This window comes from Panulirus ornatus, chromosome 8 (assembly GCF_036320965.1).
Source record: "Panulirus ornatus isolate Po-2019 chromosome 8, ASM3632096v1, whole genome shotgun sequence".
NCBI classification, from domain to species: domain Eukaryota; kingdom Metazoa; phylum Arthropoda; class Malacostraca; order Decapoda; family Palinuridae; genus Panulirus; species Panulirus ornatus.
In genome coordinates, this window is record NC_092231.1 from 7,514,667 (window position 1) to 7,540,274 (window position 25,608).

The following is a 25,608-nucleotide window of genomic DNA, read 5'->3' on the forward strand; positions in this document are numbered from 1 at the left end:
TAAGGCTCTCAGTTACCGATACAGATCCTGTAAAATGACGCAAAGGGGCAAAAAATATTTCAAAACTGACTTCATTTAACAGCTTAAATTAGTGTCATAAACACGATTAAACGACATTTTAACACCAGATTTGTATTCAGCATGAAAAATACTTCTTATAAAGAGTTTTTAAAGGATATCTAATTTTCTTAGAAAAATGCAAACAATTCAAGGTAATAGTTCAGGATACTTTTTAGCTCAAAAAAATTTTTGTTTTAAAATTAATAGAAAATATGTTCAAACACTTTTGGACATGAAATAATCATGGAAAGTATATCATAATGCTCTCAGTTACCGATACAGACCCAGTAAATACGATGCAAAGGAGAAAAAACTATTTGAAAACTGACTTCATTTAACAGCTTACATTAATGTCACAAACACGATTAAACAATCTTTTAACATCAGATTTGTATTCAACATGAAAAATACTTTTTATAAGGGGTTTTTAAAGGATATCTATTTTTCTTAGAAAAATGAAAAAAAATTCAAAGCAATAGTTCAGGGTACTTTTTAGCTCAAAAAAATTTTTTTTTTCAAAATTAAACGATAAGATATTCAAACACTTCTGTACTTGAAGTAATTGTGGAAAATATATCATAAGGCTCTCAGTTACTGATACAGACCCAGTAAATACAATGCAAAGGAGCAAAAAATATTTCAAAACTGACTTCATTTAACAGCGTAAATTAGTGTCATACACTGGATTAAACGACATTTTAACACCAGATTTGCATTCAGCATGAAAAATACTTCTTATAATCAACTTTTAAAGGAAATCCATTTTTCTGAGAAAAATACCAAAAATTCAAGGTAATAGTTCAGGGTACTTTTTTGCTCAAAAAAATTTTTGTTTCAAAATTAAACGATAAGATATTCAAACCCTTCTGTACTTGAACTAATTGTGGAAAATATATCATAAGGCTCTCAGTTACTGATACAGACCCAGTAAATACGATGCAAAGGAGCAAAAAATATTTCAAAACTGACTTCATTTAACAGCTTAAATTAGTGTCATACACTGGATTAAACGACATTTTAACACCAGATTTGCATTCAGCATGAAAAATACTTCTTATAATCAACTTTTAAAGGAAATCCATTTTTCTGAGAAAAATGCCAAAAATTCAAGGTTCACGGTACTTTTTAGCTCAAAAAAATTTTTGTTTTAAAATTAAAACATAAGATATTCAACCACTTCTGTACTTAAACTAATTATGGAAAATATATCATAAGGCTCTCAGTTACCGATACAGATCCAGTCAAATGACGTAAAGGGGCAAAAAATATTTCAAAACTGACTTCATTTAACACCATACATTAGTGTCATAAACACGATTAAACGACATTTTAACACCAGATTTGTATTCAGCATGAAAAATACTTCTTATAAAGTTTTTAAATGATATCTATTTTTCTTAGAAAAATGAAAAAAATTCAAGGTTCAGGGTACTTTTTAGCTCAAAAAAATTTTTGTTTTAAAATTAATAGAAAATATGTTCAAACACTTTTGGAATTGAAATAATCATGGAAAGTACATCATAATGCTCTCAGTTACCGATACAGACCCAGGAAATACGATGCAAAGGAGAAAAAACTATTTGAAAACTGATTTCATTTACCAGCTTACATTAGTGTCACAAACACGATTAAACAATCTTTTAACACCAGATTTGTATTCTACATGAAAAATACTTCTTATAACGAGTTTTTAAAGGATATCTATCTTTCTTAGAAAAATGAAAAAAATTCAAGTTCAGGGTACTTTTTAGCTCAAAAAAATTTCTTTCAAAATTAAACGATAAGATATTCAAACACTTATGTACTTGAAGTAATTGTGGAAAATATATCATAAGGCTCTCAGTTACTGATACAGACCCTGTAAATACGATACAAAGGGGCAAAAAATATTTCAAAACTGACTTCATTTAACAGCGTAAATTAGTGTCATACACTGGATTAAATGACATTTCAACACCAGATTTGCATTCAGCATGAAAAATACTTCTTATAATCAACTTTTAAAGGAAATCCATTTTTGTGAGAAAAATGCCAAAAATTCAAGGTAATAGTTCACGGTACTTTTTAGCTCAAAAAATTTTTGCTTTAAAATTATACGATAAGATATTCAAATACTTCTGTGCTTAAAGTAATTATGGAAAATATATCATAAGGCTCTCAGTTACCGATACAGACCCAGTAAATACGATGCAAAGGTGCAAAAAATATTTCAAAACTGACTTCATTTAACAGCTTGAATTAGTGTCATAAACACAATTAAACGACATTTTAACACCAGATTTGCATTCAGCATGAAAAATACTTCTTATAATCAACTTTTAAAGGAAATCCATTTTTCTGAGAAAAATACCAAAAATTCAAGGTAATAGTTCAGGGTACTTTTTAGCTCAAAAAAATTTTTGTTTCAAAATTATACGATAAGATATTCAAACACTTCTGTACTTGAACTAATTGTGGAAAATATATCATAAGGCTCTCAGTTACTGATACAGACCCAATAAATACGATGCAAAGGAGCAAAAAATATTTCAAAAATGACTTCATTTAACAGCTTAAATTAGTGTCATACACAGGATTAAACGACATTTTAACACCAGATTTGCATTCAGCATGAAAAATACTTCTTATAATCAACTTTTAAAGGAAATCCATTTTTCTGAGAAAAATGCCAAAAATTCAAGGTAATAGTTCGGGGTACTTTTTAGCTCAAAAAAATTTTTGTTTTAAAATTAAAACACAAGATATTCAAACACTTCTATACTTAAACTAATTATGGAAAATATATCACAAGGCTCTCAGTTACCGATACAGATCCAGAAAAATGACGCAAAGGGGCAAAAAATATTTCAAAACTGACTTCATTTAAGAGCTTAAATTAGTGTGATAAACACGATTAAACGACATTTTAACACCAGATTTGTATTCAGCATGAAAAATACTTCTTATAAAGAGTTTTTAAAGGATATCTATTTTTCTTCGAAAAATGAAAAAAATTCAAGGTAATAGTTCAGGGTACTTTTTAGCTCAAAAAATTTTTGTTTTAAAATTAATAGAAAATATGTTCAAACACTTTTGGACTTGAAATAATCATGGAAAGTATATCATAATGCTCTCAGTTACCGATAAAGACCCAGTAAATACGATGCAAAGGAGAGAAAACTATTTGAAAACTGACTTCATTTAACAGCTTACATTAGTGTCACAAACACGATTAAACAATCTTATAACATCAGATTTGTATTCAACATGAAAAATACTTCTTATAACGAGTTTTTAAAGGATATCTATTTTTCTTAGAAAAATGAAAAAAAATTCAAGGTAATAGTTCAGGGTACTTTTTTGCTCAAAAAAATTTTTGTTTCAAAATTAAACGATAAGATATTCAAACCCTTCTGCACTTGAACTAATTGTGGAAAATATATCATAAGGCTCTCAGTTACTGATACAGACCCAGTAAATACGATGCAAAGGGGCAAAAAATATTTCAAAACTGACTTCATTTAACAGCTTAAATTAGTGTCATACACTGGATTAAACGACATTTTAACACCAGATTTGCATTCAGCATGAAAAATACTTCTTATAATCAACTTTTAAAGGAAATCCATTTTTCTGAGAAAAATGCCAAAAATTCAAGGTAATAGTTCAGGGTACTTTTTAGCTCAAAAAAATTTTTGTTTTAAAATTAAAACATAAGATATTCAACCACCTCTGTACTTAAACTAATTATGGAAAATATATCATAAGGCTCTCAGTTACTGATACAGACCCTGTAAATACGATACAAAGGGGCAAAAAATATTTCAAAACTGACTTCATTTAACAGCGTAAATTAGTGTCATACACTGGATTAAACGACATTTTAACACCAGATTTGCATTCAGCATGAAAAATATTTCTTATAATCAACTTTTAAAGGAAATCCATTTTTGTGAGAAAAATGCCAAAAATTCAAGGTAATAGTTCACGGTACTTTTTAGCTCAAAAAATTTTTGTTTTAAAATTATACGATAAGATATTCAAATACTTCTGTACTTAAAGTAATTATGGAAAATATATCATAAGGCTCTCAGTTACCGATACAGACCCAGTAAATACGATGCAAAGGTGCAAAAAATATTTCAAAACTGACTTCATTTAACAGCTTGAATTAGTGTCATACACAGGATTAAACGACATTTTAACACCAGATTTGCATTCAGCATGAAAAATACTTCTTATAATCAACTTTTAAAGGAAATCCATTTTTCTGAGAAAAATGCCAAAAATTCAAGGTAGTTCAGGGTAGTTTTTAGCTCAAAAAAATTTTTATTTTAAAATTAAAACATAAGATATTCAAACACTTCTGTACTTAAACTAATTATGGAAAATATATCATAAAGCTTTCAGTTACTGATACAGATGCAGTAAAATGACGCAAAGGGGCAAAAAATATTTCAAAAATGACTTCATTTAACAGCTTAAATTAGTGTCATAAACACGATTAAACGACATTTCAACACCAGATTTGTATTCAGCATGAAAAATACTTCTTATAAAGAGTTTTTAAAGGATTTATATTTTTCTTAGAAAAATGCAAAAAATTGAAGGTAATAGTTCAGGGTACTTTTTAACTCAAAAAAATTTTTATTTTCAAATTAATAGAAAATATGTTAAAACACTTTTGGACTTGAAATAATCATGGAAAGTATATCATAATGCTCTCAGTTACCGATAAAGACCCAGTAAATACGATGCAAAGGAGAAAAAACTATTTGAAAACTGACTACATTTAACAGCTTACATTAGTGTCACAAACACGATTAAACAATCTTTTAACACCAGATTTGTATTCAACATGAAAAATATTCTTATAGGGTTTTTCAAGATATCTATTTTTTTAAAATGAAAAAATCAAGTAATATTCAGGGTACTTCTACTCAAAAAAATTCTGTTTCAAAATTAAACAATAAGATATCAAACACTTCTGTACTTGAATTGTGGAAAATATATCATAAGGCTCTCAGTTACTGATACAGACCAGTAAATACAATGCAAAGAAAAAAAATTTCAAACTGACTTCATTTAACAGCTTAAATTAGTGTCATAAAACAATTAAACGACATTTTAACACCAGATTTGCATTCACATGAAAAATACTTCTTATAATCAACTTTTAAAGGAAATCCATTTTCTGAAAAATTAATTTATAATAATATGGAAAATAAGGCTTAGTACCAAGCGAAGAGAAGGCAAAATTTAATGATCATTAACATTGTGTTAAGATTAACGACTTTACACGATTGATTCCTGAAATACTTTTATTTAAAGACATTTCGAAATGAAAATCAAGGTTCGGTTTTAGCTAAAAATTTTAATAAAAATTCAACATTATAATTGGAATATCTGCTCATTACGATAGAAAACGCAAGAAAATATTAATGATATTACAGCTATAGTTAAAACATTAAATTAAACATTTTTCAGAAAATTATAGGTTTTTAAGGTATTTTTAAATAAAAATAATTAGTATTTTTCAAAAAAATTTTCAATAGAAAATTAATTGCTATTGAATTTCATAGTCATCAAGATAAATAGATCAAGAAATATTTAATGACTATTAACTATAGTTAAATAACATTAACAATTATATGAAAATTATATTAAGAATTTTTTAGAAAAAGAAATTCAATATATTAGTATTTGTAAAAATTGTTAAAATAATAATATTCAAACTCTGTATATGGAATACTAGCTATACGATACAGACCGTAAATAAAAATATTAAATATCTTATATAGTAATTAAATTAAATTTGCATTCAAAAATATTTAAATTAAGAACTTTTAAAATACAAATTCAAGTATTCGTATTTACTCAAAATTTTTAATATAAAAATTCAACTTGACTTATAATTGAAATATCATAAGGCTCTCATCGATACAGACCATAAATACAGCAAAGGGCAAAATATTTAATGATTTTACACTTAAAGTTCATAAATTAAACATTTAACCATTGCATAATGAAAATTTAATCACTTTAAGGAAATCATTTTGAGAAACTAGAATTCGGTATTTGCAAAAATTTGTTAATAAACAAGATTCAAATCTACTACTATATGAAATATATAGCTGTTCGAACAATCAAAGAGCAGGCAAAATTCAATGACTCATTTAAGTAATGGTAACCATTAAACTTTACACCAGATGTATCAGCAGAAATTCTAAAGAGTTTTAAGTATTTTTTAAAAATTTTCAAAAAAAATTTTTCAAAATTAAACGATAAGATATTCAAAACTTCTGACTTGAAATTGTGGAAAATATATCATAAGCTTCGTTACTGATAAGACAGTAAATACGATGCAAAGGGGCAAAAAATATTTCAAAACTGACTTCATTTAACAGCTTAAATTAGTGTCATACACTGGATTAAACGACATTTTAACACCAGATTTGCATTCAGCATGAAAAATACTTCTTATAATCAACTTTTAAAGGAAATCCATTTTTCTGAGAAAAATGCCAAAAATTCAAGGTAATAGTTCGGGGTACTTTTTAGCTCAAAAAAATTTTTGTTTTAAAATTAAACATAAGATATTCAAACACTTCTGTACTTAAACTAATTATGGAAAATATATCATAAGGCTCTCAGTTACCTGATACAGACCCAGTAAATACGATACAAAGGGGCAAAAAATATTTCAAAACTGACTTCATTTAACAGCTTAAATTAGTGTCATACACAGGATTAAACGACATTTTAACACCAGATTTGCATTCAGCATGAAAAATACTTCTTATAATCAACTTTTAAAGGAAATCCATTTTTCTGAGAAAAATGCCAAAAATTCAAGGTAATAGTTCGGGGTACTTTTTAGCTCAAAAAAATTTTTGTTTTAAAATTAAAACACAAGATATTCAAACACTTCTGTACTTAAACTAATTATGGAAAATATATCATAAAGCTTTCAGTTACTGATACAGATGCAGTAAAATGACGCAAAGGGGCAAAAAATATTTCAAAACTGACTTCATTTAACAGCTTAAATTAGTGTCATAAACACGATTAAACGACATTTCAACACCAGATTTGTATTCAGCATGAAAAATACTTATAAAGAGTTTTTAAAGGATTTATATTTTTCTTAGAAAAATCAAGGTAATAGTTCAGGGTACTTTTTAACTCAAAAAAATTTTAATTTTCAAATTAATAGAAAATATGTTAAAACACTTTTGGACTTGAAATAATCATGGAAAGTATATCATAATGCTCTCAGTTACCGATAAAGACCCAGTAAATACGATGCAAAGGAGAAAAAACTATTTGAAAACTGACTACATTTAACAGCTTACATTAGTGTCACAAACACGATTAAACAATCTTTTAACACCAGATTTGTATTCAACATGAAAAATACTTCTTATAAGGGGTTTTTCAAGGATATCTATTTTTCTTAGAAAAATGAAAAAAATTCAAGGTAATAGTTCAGGGTACTTCTTAGCTCAAAAAAATTCTGTTTCAAAATTAAACAATAAGATATTCAAACACTTCTGTACTTGAATTGTGGAAAATATATCATAAGGCTCTCAGTTACTGATACAGACCCAGTAAATACAATGCAAAGAAAAAAATATTTCAAAACTGACTTCATTTAACAGCTTAAATTAGTGTCATAAACACAATTAAACGACATTTTAACACCAGATTTGCATTCAGCATGAAAAATACTTCTTATAATCAACTTTTAAAGGAAATCCATTTTTCTGAGAAAAATGCCAAAAATTCAAGGTAATAGTTCAGGGTACTTTTTAGCTGAAAAAAATTTTTGTTTCAAAATTATACGATAAGATATTCAAACACTTCTGTACTTGAACTAACTATGGAAAATATATCATAAGGCTCTCAGTTACTGATACAGACACAATAAATACGATGCAAAGGAGCAAAAAATATTTCAAAACTGACTTCATTTAACAGCTTAAATTAGTGTCATACACAGGATTTAACGACATCTTAACACCAGATCTGCATTCAGCATGAAAAATACTTCTTATAATCAACTTTTAAAGGAAATCCATTTTTCTGAGAAAAATACCAAAAATTCCAGGTTCAGGGTACTTTTTAGCTCAAAAAAATTTTGTTTTAAAATTAAAACATAAGATATTCAAACACTTCTGTACTTAAACTAATTATGGAAAATATATCATAAAGCTCTCAGTTACCGATACAGATCCAGAAAAATGACGCAAAGGGGCAAAAAATATTTCAAAACTGACTTCATTTAACAGCTTAAATTAGTGTCATAAACACGATTAAACGACATTTTAACACCAGATTTGTATTCAGCATGAAAAATACTTCTTATAAAGAGTTTTTAAAGGATATCTATTTTTCTTAGAAAAATGAAAAAAAATTTAAGGATCAGGGTACTTTTTACCTCAAAAAATTTTTTTTTAAAATTAATAGAAAAGATGTTCAAACACTTTTGGACTTGAAATAATCATGGAAAGTATATCATAATGCTCTCAGTTACCGATAAAAACCCAGTAAATACGATGCAAAGGAGAGAAAACTATTTGAAAACTGACTTCATTTAACAGCTTATATTAGTGTCACAAACACGATTAAACAATCTTTTAACATCAGATTTGTATTCAACATGAAAAATACTTCTTATAACGAGTTTTTAAAGGATATCTATTTTTCTTAGAAAAATGAAAAAAAATTCAAGGTAATAGTTCAGGGTACTTTTTTGCTCAAAAAAATTTTGTTTCAAAATTAAACGATAAGATATTGAAACACTTCTGTACTTCAACTAATTGTGGAAAATATATCATAAGGCTCTCAGTTACTGATACAGACCCAGTAAATACGATGCAAAGGAGCAAAAAATATTTCAAAACTGACTTCATTTAACAGCTTAGTGTCATACACTGGATTAAACGACATTTTAACACCAGATTTGCATTCGGCATGAAAAATACTTCTTATAATCAACTTTTAAAGGAAATCCATTTTTCTGAGAAAAATGCCAAAAATTCAAGGTAATAGTTCAGGGTACTTTTTAGCTCAAAAAAATTTTTATTTTAAAATTAAAACATAAGATATTCAAACACTTCTGTACTTAAACTAATTATGGAAAATATATCATAAGGCTCTCAGTTACCGATACAGATCCAGTTAAATGACGTAAAGGGGCAAAAAATATTTCAAAACTGACTTCATTTAACACCATACATTAGTGTCATAAACACGATTAAACGACATTTTAACACCAGATTTGTATTCAGCATGAAAAATACTTCTTATAAAGAGTTTTTAAAGGATATCTAATTTTCTTAGAAAAATGCAAACAATTCAAGGTAATAGTTCAGGATACTTTTTAGCTCAAAAAAATTTTTGTTTTAAAATTAATAGAAAATATGTTCAAACACTCTTGGACATGAAATAATCATGGAAAGTATATCATAATGCTCTCAGTTACCGATACAGACCCAGTAAATACGATGCAAAGGAGAAAAAACTATTTGAAAACTGACTTCATTTAACAGCTTACATTAATGTCACAAACACGATTAAACAATCTTTTAACACCAGATTTGTATTCAACATGAAAAATACTTCTTATAAGGGGTTTTTAAAGGATATCTATTTTTCTTAGAAAAATGAAAAAAATTCAAAGCAATAGTTCAGGGTACTTTTTAGCTCAAAAAAATTTTTTTTTTCAAAATTAAACGATAAGATATTCAAACACTTCTGTACTTGAAGTAATTGTGGAAAATATATCATAAGGCTCTCAGTTACTGATACAGACCCAGTAAATACAATGCAAAGGAGCAAAAAATATTTCAAAACTGACTTCATTTAACAGCTTAAATTAGTGTCATAAACACAATTAAACGACATTTTAACACCAGATTTGCATTCAGCATGAAAAATACTTCTTATAATCAACTTTTAAAGGAAATCCATTTCTGTGAGAAAAATGCCAAAAATTCAAGGTACTTTTTAGCTGAAAAAAATTTTTGTTTCAAAATTATACGATAAGATATTCAAACACTTCTGTACTTGAACTAATTGTGGAAAATATATCATAAGGCTCTCAGTTACTGATACAGACCCAGTAAATACAATGCAAAGGAGCAAAAAATATTTCAAAACTGACTTCATTTAACAGCTTAAATTAGTGTCATACAGAGGATCAAACGACATTTTAACACCAGATTTGCATTCAGCATGAAAAATACTTCTTATAATCAACTTTTAAAGGAAATCCATTTTTCTGAGAAAAATGTCAAAAATTCAAGGTTCAGGGTACTTTTTAGCTCAAAAAAATTTTTGTTTTAAAATCAAAACATAAGATATTCAAACACTTCTGTACTTAAACTAATTATGGAAAATATATCATAAGGCTCTCAGTTACCGATACAGATCCAGTAAAATGACGTAACGTGGCAAAAAATATTTCAAAACTGACTTCATTTAACACCATACATTAGTGTCATAAACACGATTAAACGACATTTTAACACCAGATTTTTATTCAGCATGAAAAATACTTCTTATAAAGTTTTTAAAGGATATCTATTTTTCTTAGAAAAATGCCAAAAATTCAAGGTAATAGTTCAGGGTACTTTTTAGCTCAAAAAAATTTTTGTTTTAAAATTAATAGAAAATATGTTCAAACACTTTTGGAATTGAAATAATCATGGAAAGTACATCATAATGCTCTCAGTTACCGATACAGACCCAGGAAATACGATGCAAAGGAGAAAAAACTATTTGAAAACTGATTTCATTTAACAGCTTACATTAGTGTCACAAACACGATTAAACAATCTTTTAACACCAGATTTGTATTCATCATGAAAAATACTTCTTATAACGAGTTTTAAAGGATATCTATTTTTCTTAGAAAAATGAAAAAAAATTCAAGTTCAGGGTACTTTTTTGCTCAAAAAAATTTTTGTTTGAAAATTAAACGATAAGATATTCAAACACTTATGTACTTGAACTAACTGTGGAAAATATAACATAAGGCTCTCAGTTACTGATACAGACCTTGTAAATACGATACAGAGGGGCAAAAAATATTTCAAAACTGACTTCATCTAACAGCTTAAATTAGCGTCATACACTGGATTAAACGACATTTTAACACCAGATTTGCATTCAGCATGAAAAATACTTCTTATAATCAACTTTTAAAGGAAATCCATTTTTGTGAGAAAAATGCCAAAAATTCAAGGTAATAGTTCAGGGTACTTTTTAGCTGAAAAAGATTTTTGTTTCAAAATTATACGATAAGATATTCAAACACTTCTGTACTTGAACTAATTGTGGAAAATATATCATAAGGCTCTCAGTTACTGATACAGACCCAGTAAATACCATGCAAAGGAGCAAAAAATATTTCAAAACTGACTTCATTTAACAGCTTAAAGTAGTGTCATACACAGGATCAAACGACATTTTAACACCAGATTTGCATTCAGCATGAAAAATACTTCTTATAATCAATTTTAAAGGAAATCCATTTTTCTGAGAAAAATGCCAAAAATTCAAGGTACTTTTTAGCTCAAAAAAATTTTTGTTTTAAAATTAAAACATAACACTTCTGTACTTAAAGTAATTATGGAAAATATATCATAAGGCTCTCAGTTACCGATACAGATCCAGTAAAATGACGCAAATGGGCAAAAAATATTTCAAAACTGACTTCATTTAACAGCTTAAATTAGTGTCATACACTGGATTAAACGACATTTTTACACCAGATTTGCATTCAGCATGAAAAATGCTTCTTATAATCAACTTTTAAAGGAAATCCATTTTTGTGAGAAAAATGCAAAAAATTCAGGGTACTTTTTAGCTGAAAAAAATTTTTGTTTCAAAATTATACGATAAGATATTCAAACACTTCTGTACTTGAACTAATTGTGGAAAATATATCATAAGGCTCTCAGTTACTGATACAGACCCAGTAAATACGATGCAAAGGAGCAAAAAATATTTCAAAACTGACTTCATTTAACAGCTTAAATTAGTGTCATACACTGGATTAAACGACATTTTAACACCATATTTGCATTCACCATGAAAAATACTTCTTATAATCAACTTTTAAAGGAAATCCATTTTTCCGAGAAAAATGCCAAAAATTCAAGGTAACAGTTCAGGGTACTTTTTAGCTCAAAAAAATTTTTGTTTTAAAATTAAAAGATAAGATATTCAAACACTTCTGTACTTAAAGTAATTATGGAAAATATATCATAAGGCTCTCAGTTACCGATACAGACCCAGTAAATACGATGCAAAGGTGCAAAAAATATTTCAAAACAGCTTAAATTAGTGTCATACACAGGATTAAACGACATTTTAACACCAGATTTGCATTAAGCATGAAAAATACTTCTTATAATCAACTTTTAAAGGAAATCCATTTTTCTGAGAAAAATGCCAAAAATTCAAGGTTCAGGGTAGTTTTTAGCTCAAAAAAATTTTTGTTTTAAAATCAAAACATAAGATATTCATACACTTCTGTACTTAAACTAATTATGGAAAATATATCATAAAGCTCTCAGTTACTGATACAGATGCAGTAAAATGACGAAAATTATACGATAAGATATACAAAAAATGAACTGAAGAATTACAGAATATTGAAAAAGATTTACCATTAATTACTTAATTACAGCACTTAATGCCCCCCAACATACATTTCAACTCCAGATTTGAATTCAGAATGAAAAATAATCCTTGTACTGAAGTTTTGAAGCAAATCTATTTTCCTCACAAAAATTTTCTTCTTAAAGAGAACTCATTTATAAACCTTAATATCCCTCAACTTATATTTCAACCCCAAATTTGAATTCAGTACCAAAAGTAATTCTTATACTGAGGTTTTCAAGCAAATCTATTAAGCTCACAAAAATATCAAGTATTGCAAGGATATTTTATACCCAAAAAATTTTTCATTTTAAAACTGAAGTATCACGTAATGAAACACAACCACATTTGAAATACTGAAAGGGAATATCTCATAATGCTTCCCAAAGCTAATAAATATCCAATAAATACCAACTGAATAATTGCAGACTTAAACTGGTAACAATTAATTACCAATCAAAAAGCCTTAATATCCCCAACATATCTTTCAACCTTAAATTCCCATTCACCATGAATAATAGTCCTCATAGCGAGATTTTCATGGAAATCTACTGCCCTCATAAAACTACTAAAAATTCAGGGAATTTTTTAGCCCCAAAACCTTTTTGTTTTAAAATTGAAATATAACATAGTGAAATGCTTCTATATGTGAAGTAATCACATAAAATATCTCATAAAATACTTCCCTAAGCCAAAAGATATAAGAAAAATATGAACCGAAGAACTACAGAGTCTTGTAAAAGATTAACAATTTATTACTTAATTACAGGCCTTAGTGTCCCCCAACATATATTTCATCACCAGATTCGAAATGAGCATGAAAAACATTACTTGTAATGAATTTTCAAGCAAATCTATCACTCTGATAACAATACTAAAAATTGCCTGTTACAATTAGGGAGTTTCTTGACCCAAAAAACATTTTTTTCTGAATTCTAATATATCAAAATGAAACACTTCTGTACTTGATATAATCACAGAAATTATATCATAATGATTCCCAAAGCCAACAAATACTCAATAAATACGAACCAATTTATCACAGAATCCTCTAAAAGAGGAAAAATTAATTATTCATTTACAAGCCTTAATATCCCTCAACTTATTTTTCAACCCAAGATTTGACTTCAGTATCATAAACAATTCTTATAATAAGGTTTTCAAGCAAATCTATTATGCTCACAAAAATTCCAAAATGCTTCAGTACTTGAAGGAATTATGGAAAATATCTCCTAATGCTGACAGATACCCATTAAATATGAAACAAATAATCACTGAATCTTCTATAAAACTAAATATTATTAAATCATATACAGGCCTTAATGTTTCCTAACATAAATCTTAACCCCAATGGACTGTTAAGTGTTAGGCACTAAAGGCTTAGGAGTAGCAATGAAATTCACTAGTTGTGGAGACTCTATTGCTATGGCCACACTCTTGGGATAGTTCCAGGAGAAAATAGGTATCAGAGAGCTTGATAGATGTAATTATAGCTATATAGAATTAGGTAGAAGCAGTAGGTTGGAACATTAGGCATAAACATTAGGCAGTAGATGATTGGAACATTTGGTAGGAGCCTCTGAAAACACTGCAACAGAGTTGCCTTCTGCCAGTGGCCTGTTAAGAGTGAGGTACTAAAAGGATAAGACATGGCACTGGAGGTCATCAGTTATGGAGACTCTTTTGCTGCGGTTACCTCCATGAGGGAGTTCCCAAAGGGAACAAGCAACATAGATATTTCTTTGAAAATAAATTTGCTTCAAAACCTTCAGCAGAGAGCATATTTTTCATGCTGAATGTGATTCCGATGTTGAAATATTGATTTCATGGATAACAAATCATGTAACTGAGCAATCAAATCATTACAGGATTAAGAGATTTCATGAAAATTCATTTTATATTTATTAGGTATATGTCAGCCAGAGTAAGCATTGATATTTTTTAACATTATCATTTCAAGTATGAATGACTTTCATTATGATATATTTCAATTATAAAACAAAAAGTTTTTGGTCCCAAAAATACCGTGGGAGTCATTAAATTCTGTAATTAATCATCTAAATGATTACAAAATTCAAAAATTTCAGTAGAATTAGCTTCATGTTTACTCGGTATCTGTAGGCTAAGAAAACACTATGATATACTTTACATCATCATTTCTGGTATAGATGACTTTATATTACATTTCAATTTTGAAACAAAACTTTAAAATGTATCATGATTATTTGCCTCATAATTTTTAGCATATTCCAGACAGAGGTGACATTATGAAATATTTTACATTATCGATTGCTATATAAAAATCTTTCATTGTGTTATATTCCAATTTTGAAAAAATAGGTTTTTAGCCCCCAAAATGCCCTCAACTAATCCTTATCACCTACATTCTTTGATATTCTTTCATAAAATACACTTGCTTTTACTACTCAATGTATGGCTTATTTTCAATTCTGAATGCAATCTAAGGTTGCAATATTTCGGGGGGCCATTACCAAGTAAACTACATTTTATTTATTTATTTATTTTGCTTTGTCGCTGTCTCCCGCGTCTGCGAGGTAGCGCAAGGAAACAGACAAAAGAAATGGCCCAACCCACCCCCACACAATGTATATACATACACGTCCACACACGCAAATATACATACCTATACATCTCAATGTACACATATATATACACACACAGACACATACATATATACCCATGCACACAATTCACACTGTCTGCCTTTATTCATTCCCATCACCACCTTGCCACACATGGAATACCATCCCCCTTCCCCCTCATGTGCGCGAGGTAGCACTAGGAAAAGACAACAAAGGCCCCATTCGTTCACACTCAGTCTCTAGCTGTCATGCAATAATGCCCGAAACCACAGCTCCCTTTCCACATCCAGGCCCCACACAACTTTCCATGGTTTACCCCAGACGCTTCACATGCCCTGATTCAATCCACTGACAGCACGTCAACCCCGGTATACCACATCGATCCAATTCACTCTATTCCTTGCCCTCCTTTCACCCTCCTGCATGTTCAGGCCCCGATCCCACAAAATCTTTTTCACTCCATCTTTCCACCTCTAATTTGGTCTCCCACTTCTCCTCGTTCCCTCCACCTCCGACACATATATCCTCTTGGTCAATCTTTCCTCACTCATTCTCTCCATGTGCCCAAACCATTTTAAAACACCCTCTTCTGCTCTCTCAATCACGCTCTTTTTATTTCCACACATCTCTCTTACCCTTACATTACTTACTCGATCAAACCACCTCACACTACACATTGTCCTCAAACATCTCATTTCCAGCACATCCACCCTCCTGCGCACAACTCTATCCATAGCCCATGCCTCGCAACCATACAACATTGTTGGAACCACTATTCCTTCAAACATACCCATTTTTGCTTTCCAAGATAATGTTCTCGACTTCCGAACATTCTTCAAGGCTCCCAGGATTTTAGCCCCCTCCCCCACCCTATGATTCACTTCCGCTTCCATGGTTCCATCCGCTGCCAGATCCACTCCCAGATATCTAAAACACTTTACTTCCTCCAGTTTTTCTCCATTCAAACTTACCTCCCAACTGACTTGACCCTCAACCCTACTGTACCTAATAACCTTGCTCTTATTCATATTTACTCTTAACTTTCTTCTTTCACACACTTTACCAAACTCAGTCACCAGCTTCTGCAGTTTCTCACATGAATCAGCCACCAGCGCTGTATCATCAGCGAACAACAACTGACTCACTTCCCAAGCTCTCTCATCCACAACAGACTTCATACTTGCCCCTCTTTCCAAAACTCTTGCATTCACCTCCCTAACAACCCCATCCATAAACAAATTAAACAACCATGGAGACATCACACACCCCTGCCGCAAACCTATATTCACTGAGAACCAATCACTTTCCTCTCTTCCTACACGTACACATGCCTTACATCCTCGATAAAAACTTTTCACTGCTTCTAACAACTTGCCTCTCACACCATATATTCTTAATACCTTCCACAGAGCATCTCTATCAACTCTATCATATGCCTTCTCCAGATCCAAATGCTACATACAAATCCATTTGCTCTTCTAAGTATTTCTCACATACATTCTTCAAAGCAAACACCTGATCCACACATCCTCTACCACTTCTGAAACCACATTGCTCTTCCCCTATCTGATGCTCTGTACATGCCTTCACCCTCTCAATCAATACCCTCCCATATAATTTACCAGGAATACTCAACAAACTTATACCTCTGTAATTTGAGCACTCACTCTTATCCCCTTTGCCTTTGTACAATGGCACTATGCACGCATTCTGCCAATCCTCAGGCACCTCACCATGAGTCATACATACATTAAATAACCTTACCAACCAGTCAACAATACAGTCACCCCCTTTTTTAATAAATTCCACTGCAATACCATCCAAACCTGCTGCCTTGCCGGCTTTCATCTTCTGCAAAGCTTTTACTACCTCTTCTCTGTTTACCAAATCATTTTCCCTAACCCTCTCACTTTGCACACCACCTCGACCAAAACACCCTATATCTGCCACTCTATCATCATACACATTCAACAAACCTTCAAAATACTCACTCCATCTCCTTCTCACATCACCACTACTTGTTATCACCTCCCCATTTGCACCCTTCACTGAAGTTCCCATTTGCTCCCTTGCCTTATGCACTTTATTTACCTCCTTCCAGAACATCTTTTTATTCTCCCTAAAATTTAATGATACTCTCTCACCCCAACTCTCATTTGCCCTTTTTTTCACCTCTTGCACCTTTCTCTTGACCTCCTGTCTCTTTCTTTTATACATCTCCCACTCAATTGCGTTTTTTCCCTGCAAAAATCGTCCAAATGCCTCTTTCTTCTCTTTCACTAATAATCTTACTTCTTCATCCCACCACTCACTACCCTTTCTAATCAACCCACCTCCCACTCTTCTCATGCCACAAGCATCTTTTGCGCAATCCATCACTGATTCCCTAAATACATCCCATTCCTCCCCCACTCCCCTTACTTCCATTGTTCTCACCTTTTTCCATTCTGTACTCAGTCTCTCCTGGTATTTCCTCACACAAGTCTCCTTCCCAAGCTCACTTACTCTCACCACCCTCTTCACCCCAACATTCACTCTTCTTTTCTGAAAACCCATACAAATCTTTACCTTAGCCTCCACAAGATAATGATCAGACATCCCTCCAGTTTCACCTCTCAGCACATTAACATCCAAAAGTCTCTCTTTCGCATGCCTGTCAATTAACACGTAATAACTACATTTATAGTCCATAAATTCTGAAAGAAATGGTAAAAGCCACTCAAAAGAATATGACACAAATGTATATTTTCAAACCTGAGAATTGCAATTCGAGAGTGACGACTTCGGTTCAGATTACATTCATCAAGGTAACTGACACATATCTCATCCCCAGCTGCAATATCCTTCACTGCTGTCATCACAAGCTGGACGTTATTGTAGGGGAAGGTAGGCATAGCATTGGGATCACAACTATGGTTGCAAGAGCTCTGCAATGGATACAGCCCTGATCCCTCATTGTTGAGAAATCCTCCAGCCTCTGATGTTAAAAGAAGAAAAAATATGCTGAAGTTCACAAATGTATAGAAAATATCAGTTTCAAAAATTATTACAATAATCTGCATTTAGAAGCATTAAAATGCATTAACTAAACGAGGTGGATTCAGTCATATCATTTCTCCCTATAATGCTCATCATGTCACGTACTCTTGTCAGTACTTGTAATTCTAGCTCAATACAATCTCTTCATTTTACAGTTAATGTCATTAATACCTATACAATCCATATCAGTACTAGCATTATCAAATGACTGAAAGAATTCAGTATCAAAAATCTATTACTGTTCCTTTACTCAGAGGAAAAGGTGCTAAGGATGTATGTACCAAATATGGGGGAATAAATCTGTTCAGTAAATCAGAATAAGTGTATATAAGAATGCTGACTGATAGAGTGATGGAAGTAACTGAATGCAGAATAAGTGAGGAGCAGGGAGGTTTTAGGTAAAGTTAGGGGATGTGTGGATCAAATTTTTTTGAAGATGGCTGTGGAAAGGCATTTAGTGAAAGGTAATAAGTTGCTTTCAAAGACAAAATTAAAGCAAGGTCCCAAGCCTATACACATTCATGCACTGCAGACATGACTCATTAACAGAGTAATGTAACAGAAACATGGAAAATTTGAAGAGTCTAGATTGAACACCAGATTCAGCCTAATGTGCTGATAAATACTTTGTTCTAACAAATGCTAAAATTATCAAGATTATCATATTCATTTTGCTTTATTAAGTTTTACATTTGCCATCTTAATACATTTCATCAAATCATTACCAAAGTTATTCATTTATGTTTATCATACTTTGTAGCTGTTTCCCACATCAGCGAGGTAGCGCAAGGAAACAGACATAAGAATGGCCCAACCCAACCACATACACATGTATGTACATAAACGCCCACACTCGTACATATACATACCTATACATTTCAATGTATACATACAGACATATACATATATAGACATATACATATACACATGTGTACATACTCATACTTGCTGCCCTCATCCATTTCCGTCGCTACCCCGCCACACATGAAATGGCACCTCCCCTCCCTCTACGAGCGAGGTAGCACTAGGAAATGACAACAAAGGCCACATTCGTTCACACTCAGTCTCTAGCTGTCATGTGTAATGCACCAAAACCACAGCTTCCTTTCCACATCTAGGACCCACAAAACTTTCCATGGTTTACCCCAGATACTTCACATGCCCTGCTTCAATCCAATGACAGCACGTCAACTCTGATATACCACATTGTTCCAATTCATTCTATTCCTTGCACGCCTCTCACCCTCCTGCATGTTCAGGCCCCGATAGCTCAAAATCTTTTTCGCTCCATCTTTCCACCTCCAATTTGGTCTCCCACTTCTCCTTGTTCCCTCCACCTATGACACATATATCCTCTTTGTCAGTCTTTCCTCACTCATTCTCTCCATGTAACCAAACCAGTTTGTTTAAGAATGTAAGTTCACTTTTATTAAGCCTTTGGTTAAAATTCTTTCACAAAACACACAAAATCTCCAATCATACAATGAGATTTCAAGAAAAAACAATTTTGTTTTACTAAACTGTATATTCTACTATGTGTGAGATTGGCATTATAAGTTCAGTTATCAATTGTAATAGTCCCTGAAGGAAAAATTATTTCTAAGTTCTCTTCGCCTCAAATCTTGAGAACAAACTAAAATCCCAAGCTGTGAGTCACAGGGATCAGTCCCAGGCCCAATTCTTTTCATAATATACATTAATAACCTGGAACTTGGTCTCATCTCCAAGATCTCCAAATTTGCTGATGATACTAAACTAGGAGGGAGAGCTGTTAAAAGGTGGGACTGCAAAATGATTCAAAGAGCTCTTAACTTACTAGCAGAAAGGTCAGACAGACAGCAAATGAAGTTTATTGTAGACAAGTGTAAAGTTATGCACTTTGGAGACAAGAATATATGTTACGACTACAAACTTCGGAAACTCTCACTGAAATAAATGAGGAGAAGGACCTTGGAATTGTCATTAGCCACAATTTGAAATACACTATACAGTGTCAAGAAGCAAGTAAAAAGGGCAACCAAATGTTGGGTTTCATAGCCAGGAACATAGATTACAAGACACTAGAAACAATTCTCACACTTTATAATTCTCCAGTAAGGCCACACCTTGAATATGCATTCCAATATTGGTCCCTAAACTACAAAAAAGATGAAGAAAAATCAAAGCAAGTACAAAGATGCATGACAAAATCTATCCCATCCCTTAGAAATCTAACATATGAAGAAAGGCTAAAATGATTAGATTTCTTCTCCCTTAAAAAATGTAGACTTCACAGCGACTTAATCCAAGTGTTAAAAATTCTGAACAAGTTCAATAAAGTAAACCACAGCATCTTTTTGCAATACAAGAAAATGTGGTTACTAGGACAAAGGGAATACAGCTCAAAGCTAAAAGATGTAGTACAGATGTAAAAAAGCTTCTTTTCTTATAGGTGTGTTGAGCATCCGGGAAGTTACAGTAAGACATGGTGAATGCTAAAACTAGCAATACCTTCAAAAGTCGTTTAGACAAATATTATATAAATTCAGGTATACCCTGAGAAAAATGCCAGAAATAAACATATAAATGACACTGGTAACAGGGATACTAGAAAGCTAATGTGCAGCAGTGGAGAGTCGGTGAAAGCTTAAAAAACTACTAAGCAGATTTACATTTTTTTAAGTTATAACATATTTCTTTCTTTTTCTTTCAGACAAACCAGTCATGGGCCAATCAGGCCTCCTGTTGTCTGTCTTTTTCATGTAAACTTCAAGTAAATCCATGCAGCTCTCCTATGGTTACTTAAAACTTTCAAAGCAAAAAAAGTCTATCAAAAGGTTCCAACCTTACTGAAAAGACATCCTAAAGAAATACCTATAACATCCTGCCAAAAACATGGATTATGAGTTTACACATGATATAAAACAAAAGCTTGCTGAGATTTCAAAAGGACCAGCCTCAGACATGCAATCACAGACAATTCTTGTTATATAATGTGGCATAAAACTATGCTACTCATATTTCCCAAAGTTAGATGATAAAAACACAAACTTCCTATCCACTATCATAAATCAGCATGTTGTATTGAGTTTCTGACTGCAGAAAAATTCCACCTATCAACATTCATCTGGGATTGAAAGCTGTTACAAAAAGTGTGTGCCTGATGAAGATAGTGAACCTGCTGAAGTGCATGACGAACCCTGTAGTGCAAGACTGCAAACAGCAACTGAAGGCAAATAGCACCTGACAAGGATCATGAATAGCATGCTGATGAGATGATCAAGCAGACTCAATGAAAAGTGTGTGCATGATGGTTTCTCAGAATACATAGAGATCTGAAAACAGCTCTTTCACACCCACTGGAAGGACATTTATTGTTGATTGCCAGGAATTTTTCCAAGATGGTTATCTTAACTTGGTCTACCTTCCACACTAATCCTGTATTACTCATTTCTTAACCCTCAGGTCTGAATAAAAACATAAGGTAGGATTTGATGGATATTCACTGAGGATCTTGTGGATGTGAGTCTCAAAGACCCAAAGGGTCCCTCTTTTCCTTTCTATATCTATCTCTGATGCCAGTTCCATTCTGGAACGCCCTCAAGAAGCAACAGACCCTCCATAGCTAATGAACTCCACTGCCTCTTCTTAGCCTTTAGTGTCTCATCCTTAACAGGCCACTGCCAGAGGGCAAGTCTGACACAGTGCTTGCATAGGTTCCTACCTAATGTTCCTACTGACTACTTCCACCTATTATTCCTACCTACTAATTCTATATCTAATGCTCCTATCATAGTGCTCACCACAAGAAAATCTAGAGTTATGAAGAATGAATTATGTGAGTTAAGTGTTGTCAAGTGTTATATACGACAAGGAGAGATTGTATGTTTGTGGACAGAATTCCTGTAGTCCATGTGTGGGTGAGGCAGAAAGAAAAGACAGCTGCTTGGGTCAGAGGAGGGCAACTTGACAACCACTGAAGTGCTGGCTCATTACATAGCCATCATTAACCCTCCTGATATACAAGTAAGCAGTACCAGTATGACACCTCCCTGGTCAGTGGCTGCATGCCAACTACTACCAACAAATGGTGGTTCATCACATGCAGAACACTTTCAGTGAAGGAAACATATCCTCCCAATGTTCCCATTCTATCAACCACAATAAGCACAAATAAAAGGATATCATTTCTACACAAAAAAGTCCAACAATTGTCACAGCTGGAAGCACAAAAGCAACAAGCAATAAAAATGTATATGTTTGGAAAAATGAAGAGTGGAGAAGGAAGAGCAGTAGACATTTGCATGGTTACATTACAGATTCAAATTCAAGATGTGACCAATCAGCAACACTGAAGACATAGGCAATCATTGGTTCAAGAGGGAATGACTCATGAAAGGTGATCCTTTTTTAGATACTATTGGGATATTGCCATTATTATCCAAAAGGGGAACAGGGTTTTCACTTCTCTCGCTTTCTGAACAAATCTTGTTAGAAAATGCATCTTTAGGAATATGGCAAAAGAAGATGGAAAGAAAAAAGTCCAGGTAGTTATTATGCACAATGTCTGATTTCTATACAAGGTATAAATGATAATGTGGATTTAACAATAAATACAACAAATACCCCAAAATAAATTTACCTTTCTCTAACTGTTCATATATGTCGTCAACTAACCGATCTAACTTCTCTCTCTCACCAGAAGCCATTTCTAGTGCATCACAATTGCGCACCCATCGACTCAAAGGGCTGGTGCCAATACCTTGTCCGTTAGTACCTACTAATGCAACCAGAGATCTGAAGCCCTCAGGAGTAAGCCACTGAAACAAGTTAAACTTCCATTAGTTTTTGATAATCAATTTTGGCAGTTTAGATCCTAACCTGACTACAATACCTTACATCATCATTTACCCAACTGCATGCAAAACCTATCACACTTTCCTCAAGTAACACCTGCACTAGTAAAGTAACCTTTTCCTCAAAAAATTATGAAGATAACATACAACTAATTAAATTCTTTGCATCATGGCAAATGCTAACTTACTCAGGAAACTCAGTGGTTCTATCTATACCAAGTAAGCAAAAATCTGGGTTACATAAAATGAAAAATTTGTCAATGACATTTGTCTGCTTTGCAGGGGTCTCGGGTTCAATCCTGGCAGTTGAAGAAGGTTGTCATGGAGGAGGAGGGGATAAATACTTCCATTCCCATAAGAATAACCTCTGCTATGCATTTGGCATAGACAGAGGCATCACCACATAGGAGATAGTAATTTACTAAAGGAAACTCAGAAAAGAAGTTACATAAGTTATTCCAGTCAGCTTTGTTGAGGTCCCACTATATATACTTAGAAGGGACTGCTGAATGGTGAGCTGCCATTTGAATACATACATTTATGAGAGTGTGATTAGATGAAACAACTGGAGAGAGACTGTGTACTCAGAAAGATGACCAGAGGAGAAAAACAGATCCAGAACATTAGAGACTGGTCATGATTGTCAGGAAAATGGGTAGGGCAGCAGATAATTAGCTCTAAATCATTAAGAATGGTGTAGGTGAGGGCTTTAATCCCTCTACCATCTGTATGGGAGGAATTCAACCATTCCCGATAGGGAACAATGAAATTCCCCAGGTATAGGATCTTGGCTTGTGGGTAAGAGGCTATTACAGTCTCATGGCAGGAGTTTATATAGTAGGAGAAAGATACAAAATTCATAGAATTAGAAGAGCAACAGGTGAAACAGAAGAAAAGTGTAGTAGTTGGGAGACATACCTTGAGCTACATAACATCAAAGTTTGGGTACTTAAGGTCCTTGTAAGGAAGCATCATTATGATTTTTATCTAGCAGGAAATATGCTTCAGGATTCTGTGTACATGAAAGACTTGGGAGCTGACATTATCCCTAACCTATCAGCAGGCAAATATTAAAATAGCTTTCAAACACAAAGCTAAGGAAACATTTAGCAAGCTATTCATATCTTATCGAAGGCTAAACCTGAATATGCTTCTCAAGTAATGGCCATCTCACTTAAAAAAGTACAAATAACTAATAGGAAAGATCCAGGAGAGAGTAAAAAATATGATACTAGAATAAGAGGCTTTAAACTTGCACACTTTAGAGGAGAAAAGAGTTAGAGTGACCTGATCACAGCCCTTAAATTTTGAAAACAGATCGATGACATGGTTCAGTGAAGAGTTCTTTGAGAGATATAGGGGCAGAATGGCTAAAAGACATAACAGGAAATTAAGAAACTTCTTAAGAAAAGACATAAAGAAGTCATTTTTAAGTATAAGGGTGGTGAATGAACGGAAAAGAATGGCTGAGAACACAGTCAATGCAGAATTAATACATAAATAAAAGAAACTTCATGACAGTAGAGAATATCAGAGAGATGAGGCCCCAAGAGCATAAAACTCCCTCTCCTGTACAGTATATAGAGGTCATCACAGACATACAGACAGACAAACAAAAGAGAATTCATATACCTTGCAGAGTAAATGCAATACATAAATCATGAGGGAAACAAAATATCTCAAGCTCAGAATTCCCACTTCTCATGGCTACTTACAAAATTCGATAACATTCCCTTTGACCTTTGTAGCCAAATATCTTACAAAAATATTTTCTTTACTTTTCTTGGGTAGATTACTTTCTCTCATGTAGTGATGCTTCTGTCTCTGTTAAATGCATAACAGAAGTTACTGATGTGGGTACAAAAGAATGTATCCCACTCTTCCTCCAAAACTACCTCTTCCAATTCATTGTTTAACTGTTCCTGTTCTGAGGCCATTCAGGAAAGGGATCAGGCATATTAGGCTTGGAAAAACTTGCCTTACCCTGACTCCTACACAGTAATTACCACTGCCTGTAAGCACTGCAAGTACATTATCCATGAGGCAAAGTGTTCCTTTACTCCAAAGAAGTGCAGTAACCTTCCTTCATCCACTGATGGTCTTTAGCTAAAGGCATTGCTAACACCTTCTATCACTCTACCTTTTCTTCACTTCTCATGTTGATGGTACTATGGCTGTCTCTCCCATGGACAAAGTGACTCTTTGGTTCTTGTTTCCCCTTTGAATCTACTTTGGATGACTCTAACATTCCTTCACCTCCCAATGCTCCTCTTACTAATCCAATGCCCCTCCCTGTAATCTCTTTTTAAACTGTCCAAAAAGTGCTTCACTTGCTGGACACAAGCAAGCCTTATGGACCTAATGGCATAATTCCCATGAAATGAAAGAGACTTCCTCTGAACCTGCACCTGTTCTTGTTT

The 25,608-nt window shown here is 32.5% G+C and overlaps 1 protein-coding gene across 5 annotated transcripts in view; it reads right to left on the minus strand.

Annotated features, from left to right (window-relative positions):
- The window catches only part of Smyd5 (SET and MYND domain containing, class 5), a 74,848-nt gene that overhangs the window by 17,961 nt on the left and 31,279 nt on the right, over nucleotides 1–25,608 (minus strand). For all 5 annotated transcript variants that reach the window (XM_071664063.1, XM_071664060.1, XM_071664062.1 and 2 more), the window contains 2 exons: nucleotides 22,975–23,152; nucleotides 18,069–18,291 (listed from right to left, as the gene is read on the minus strand). In XM_071664063.1, the coding sequence (XP_071520164.1) occupies nucleotides 18,069–18,291; nucleotides 22,975–23,152 (401 nt within the window). The remainder of the gene's footprint in view (nucleotides 1–18,068; nucleotides 18,292–22,974; nucleotides 23,153–25,608) is intronic.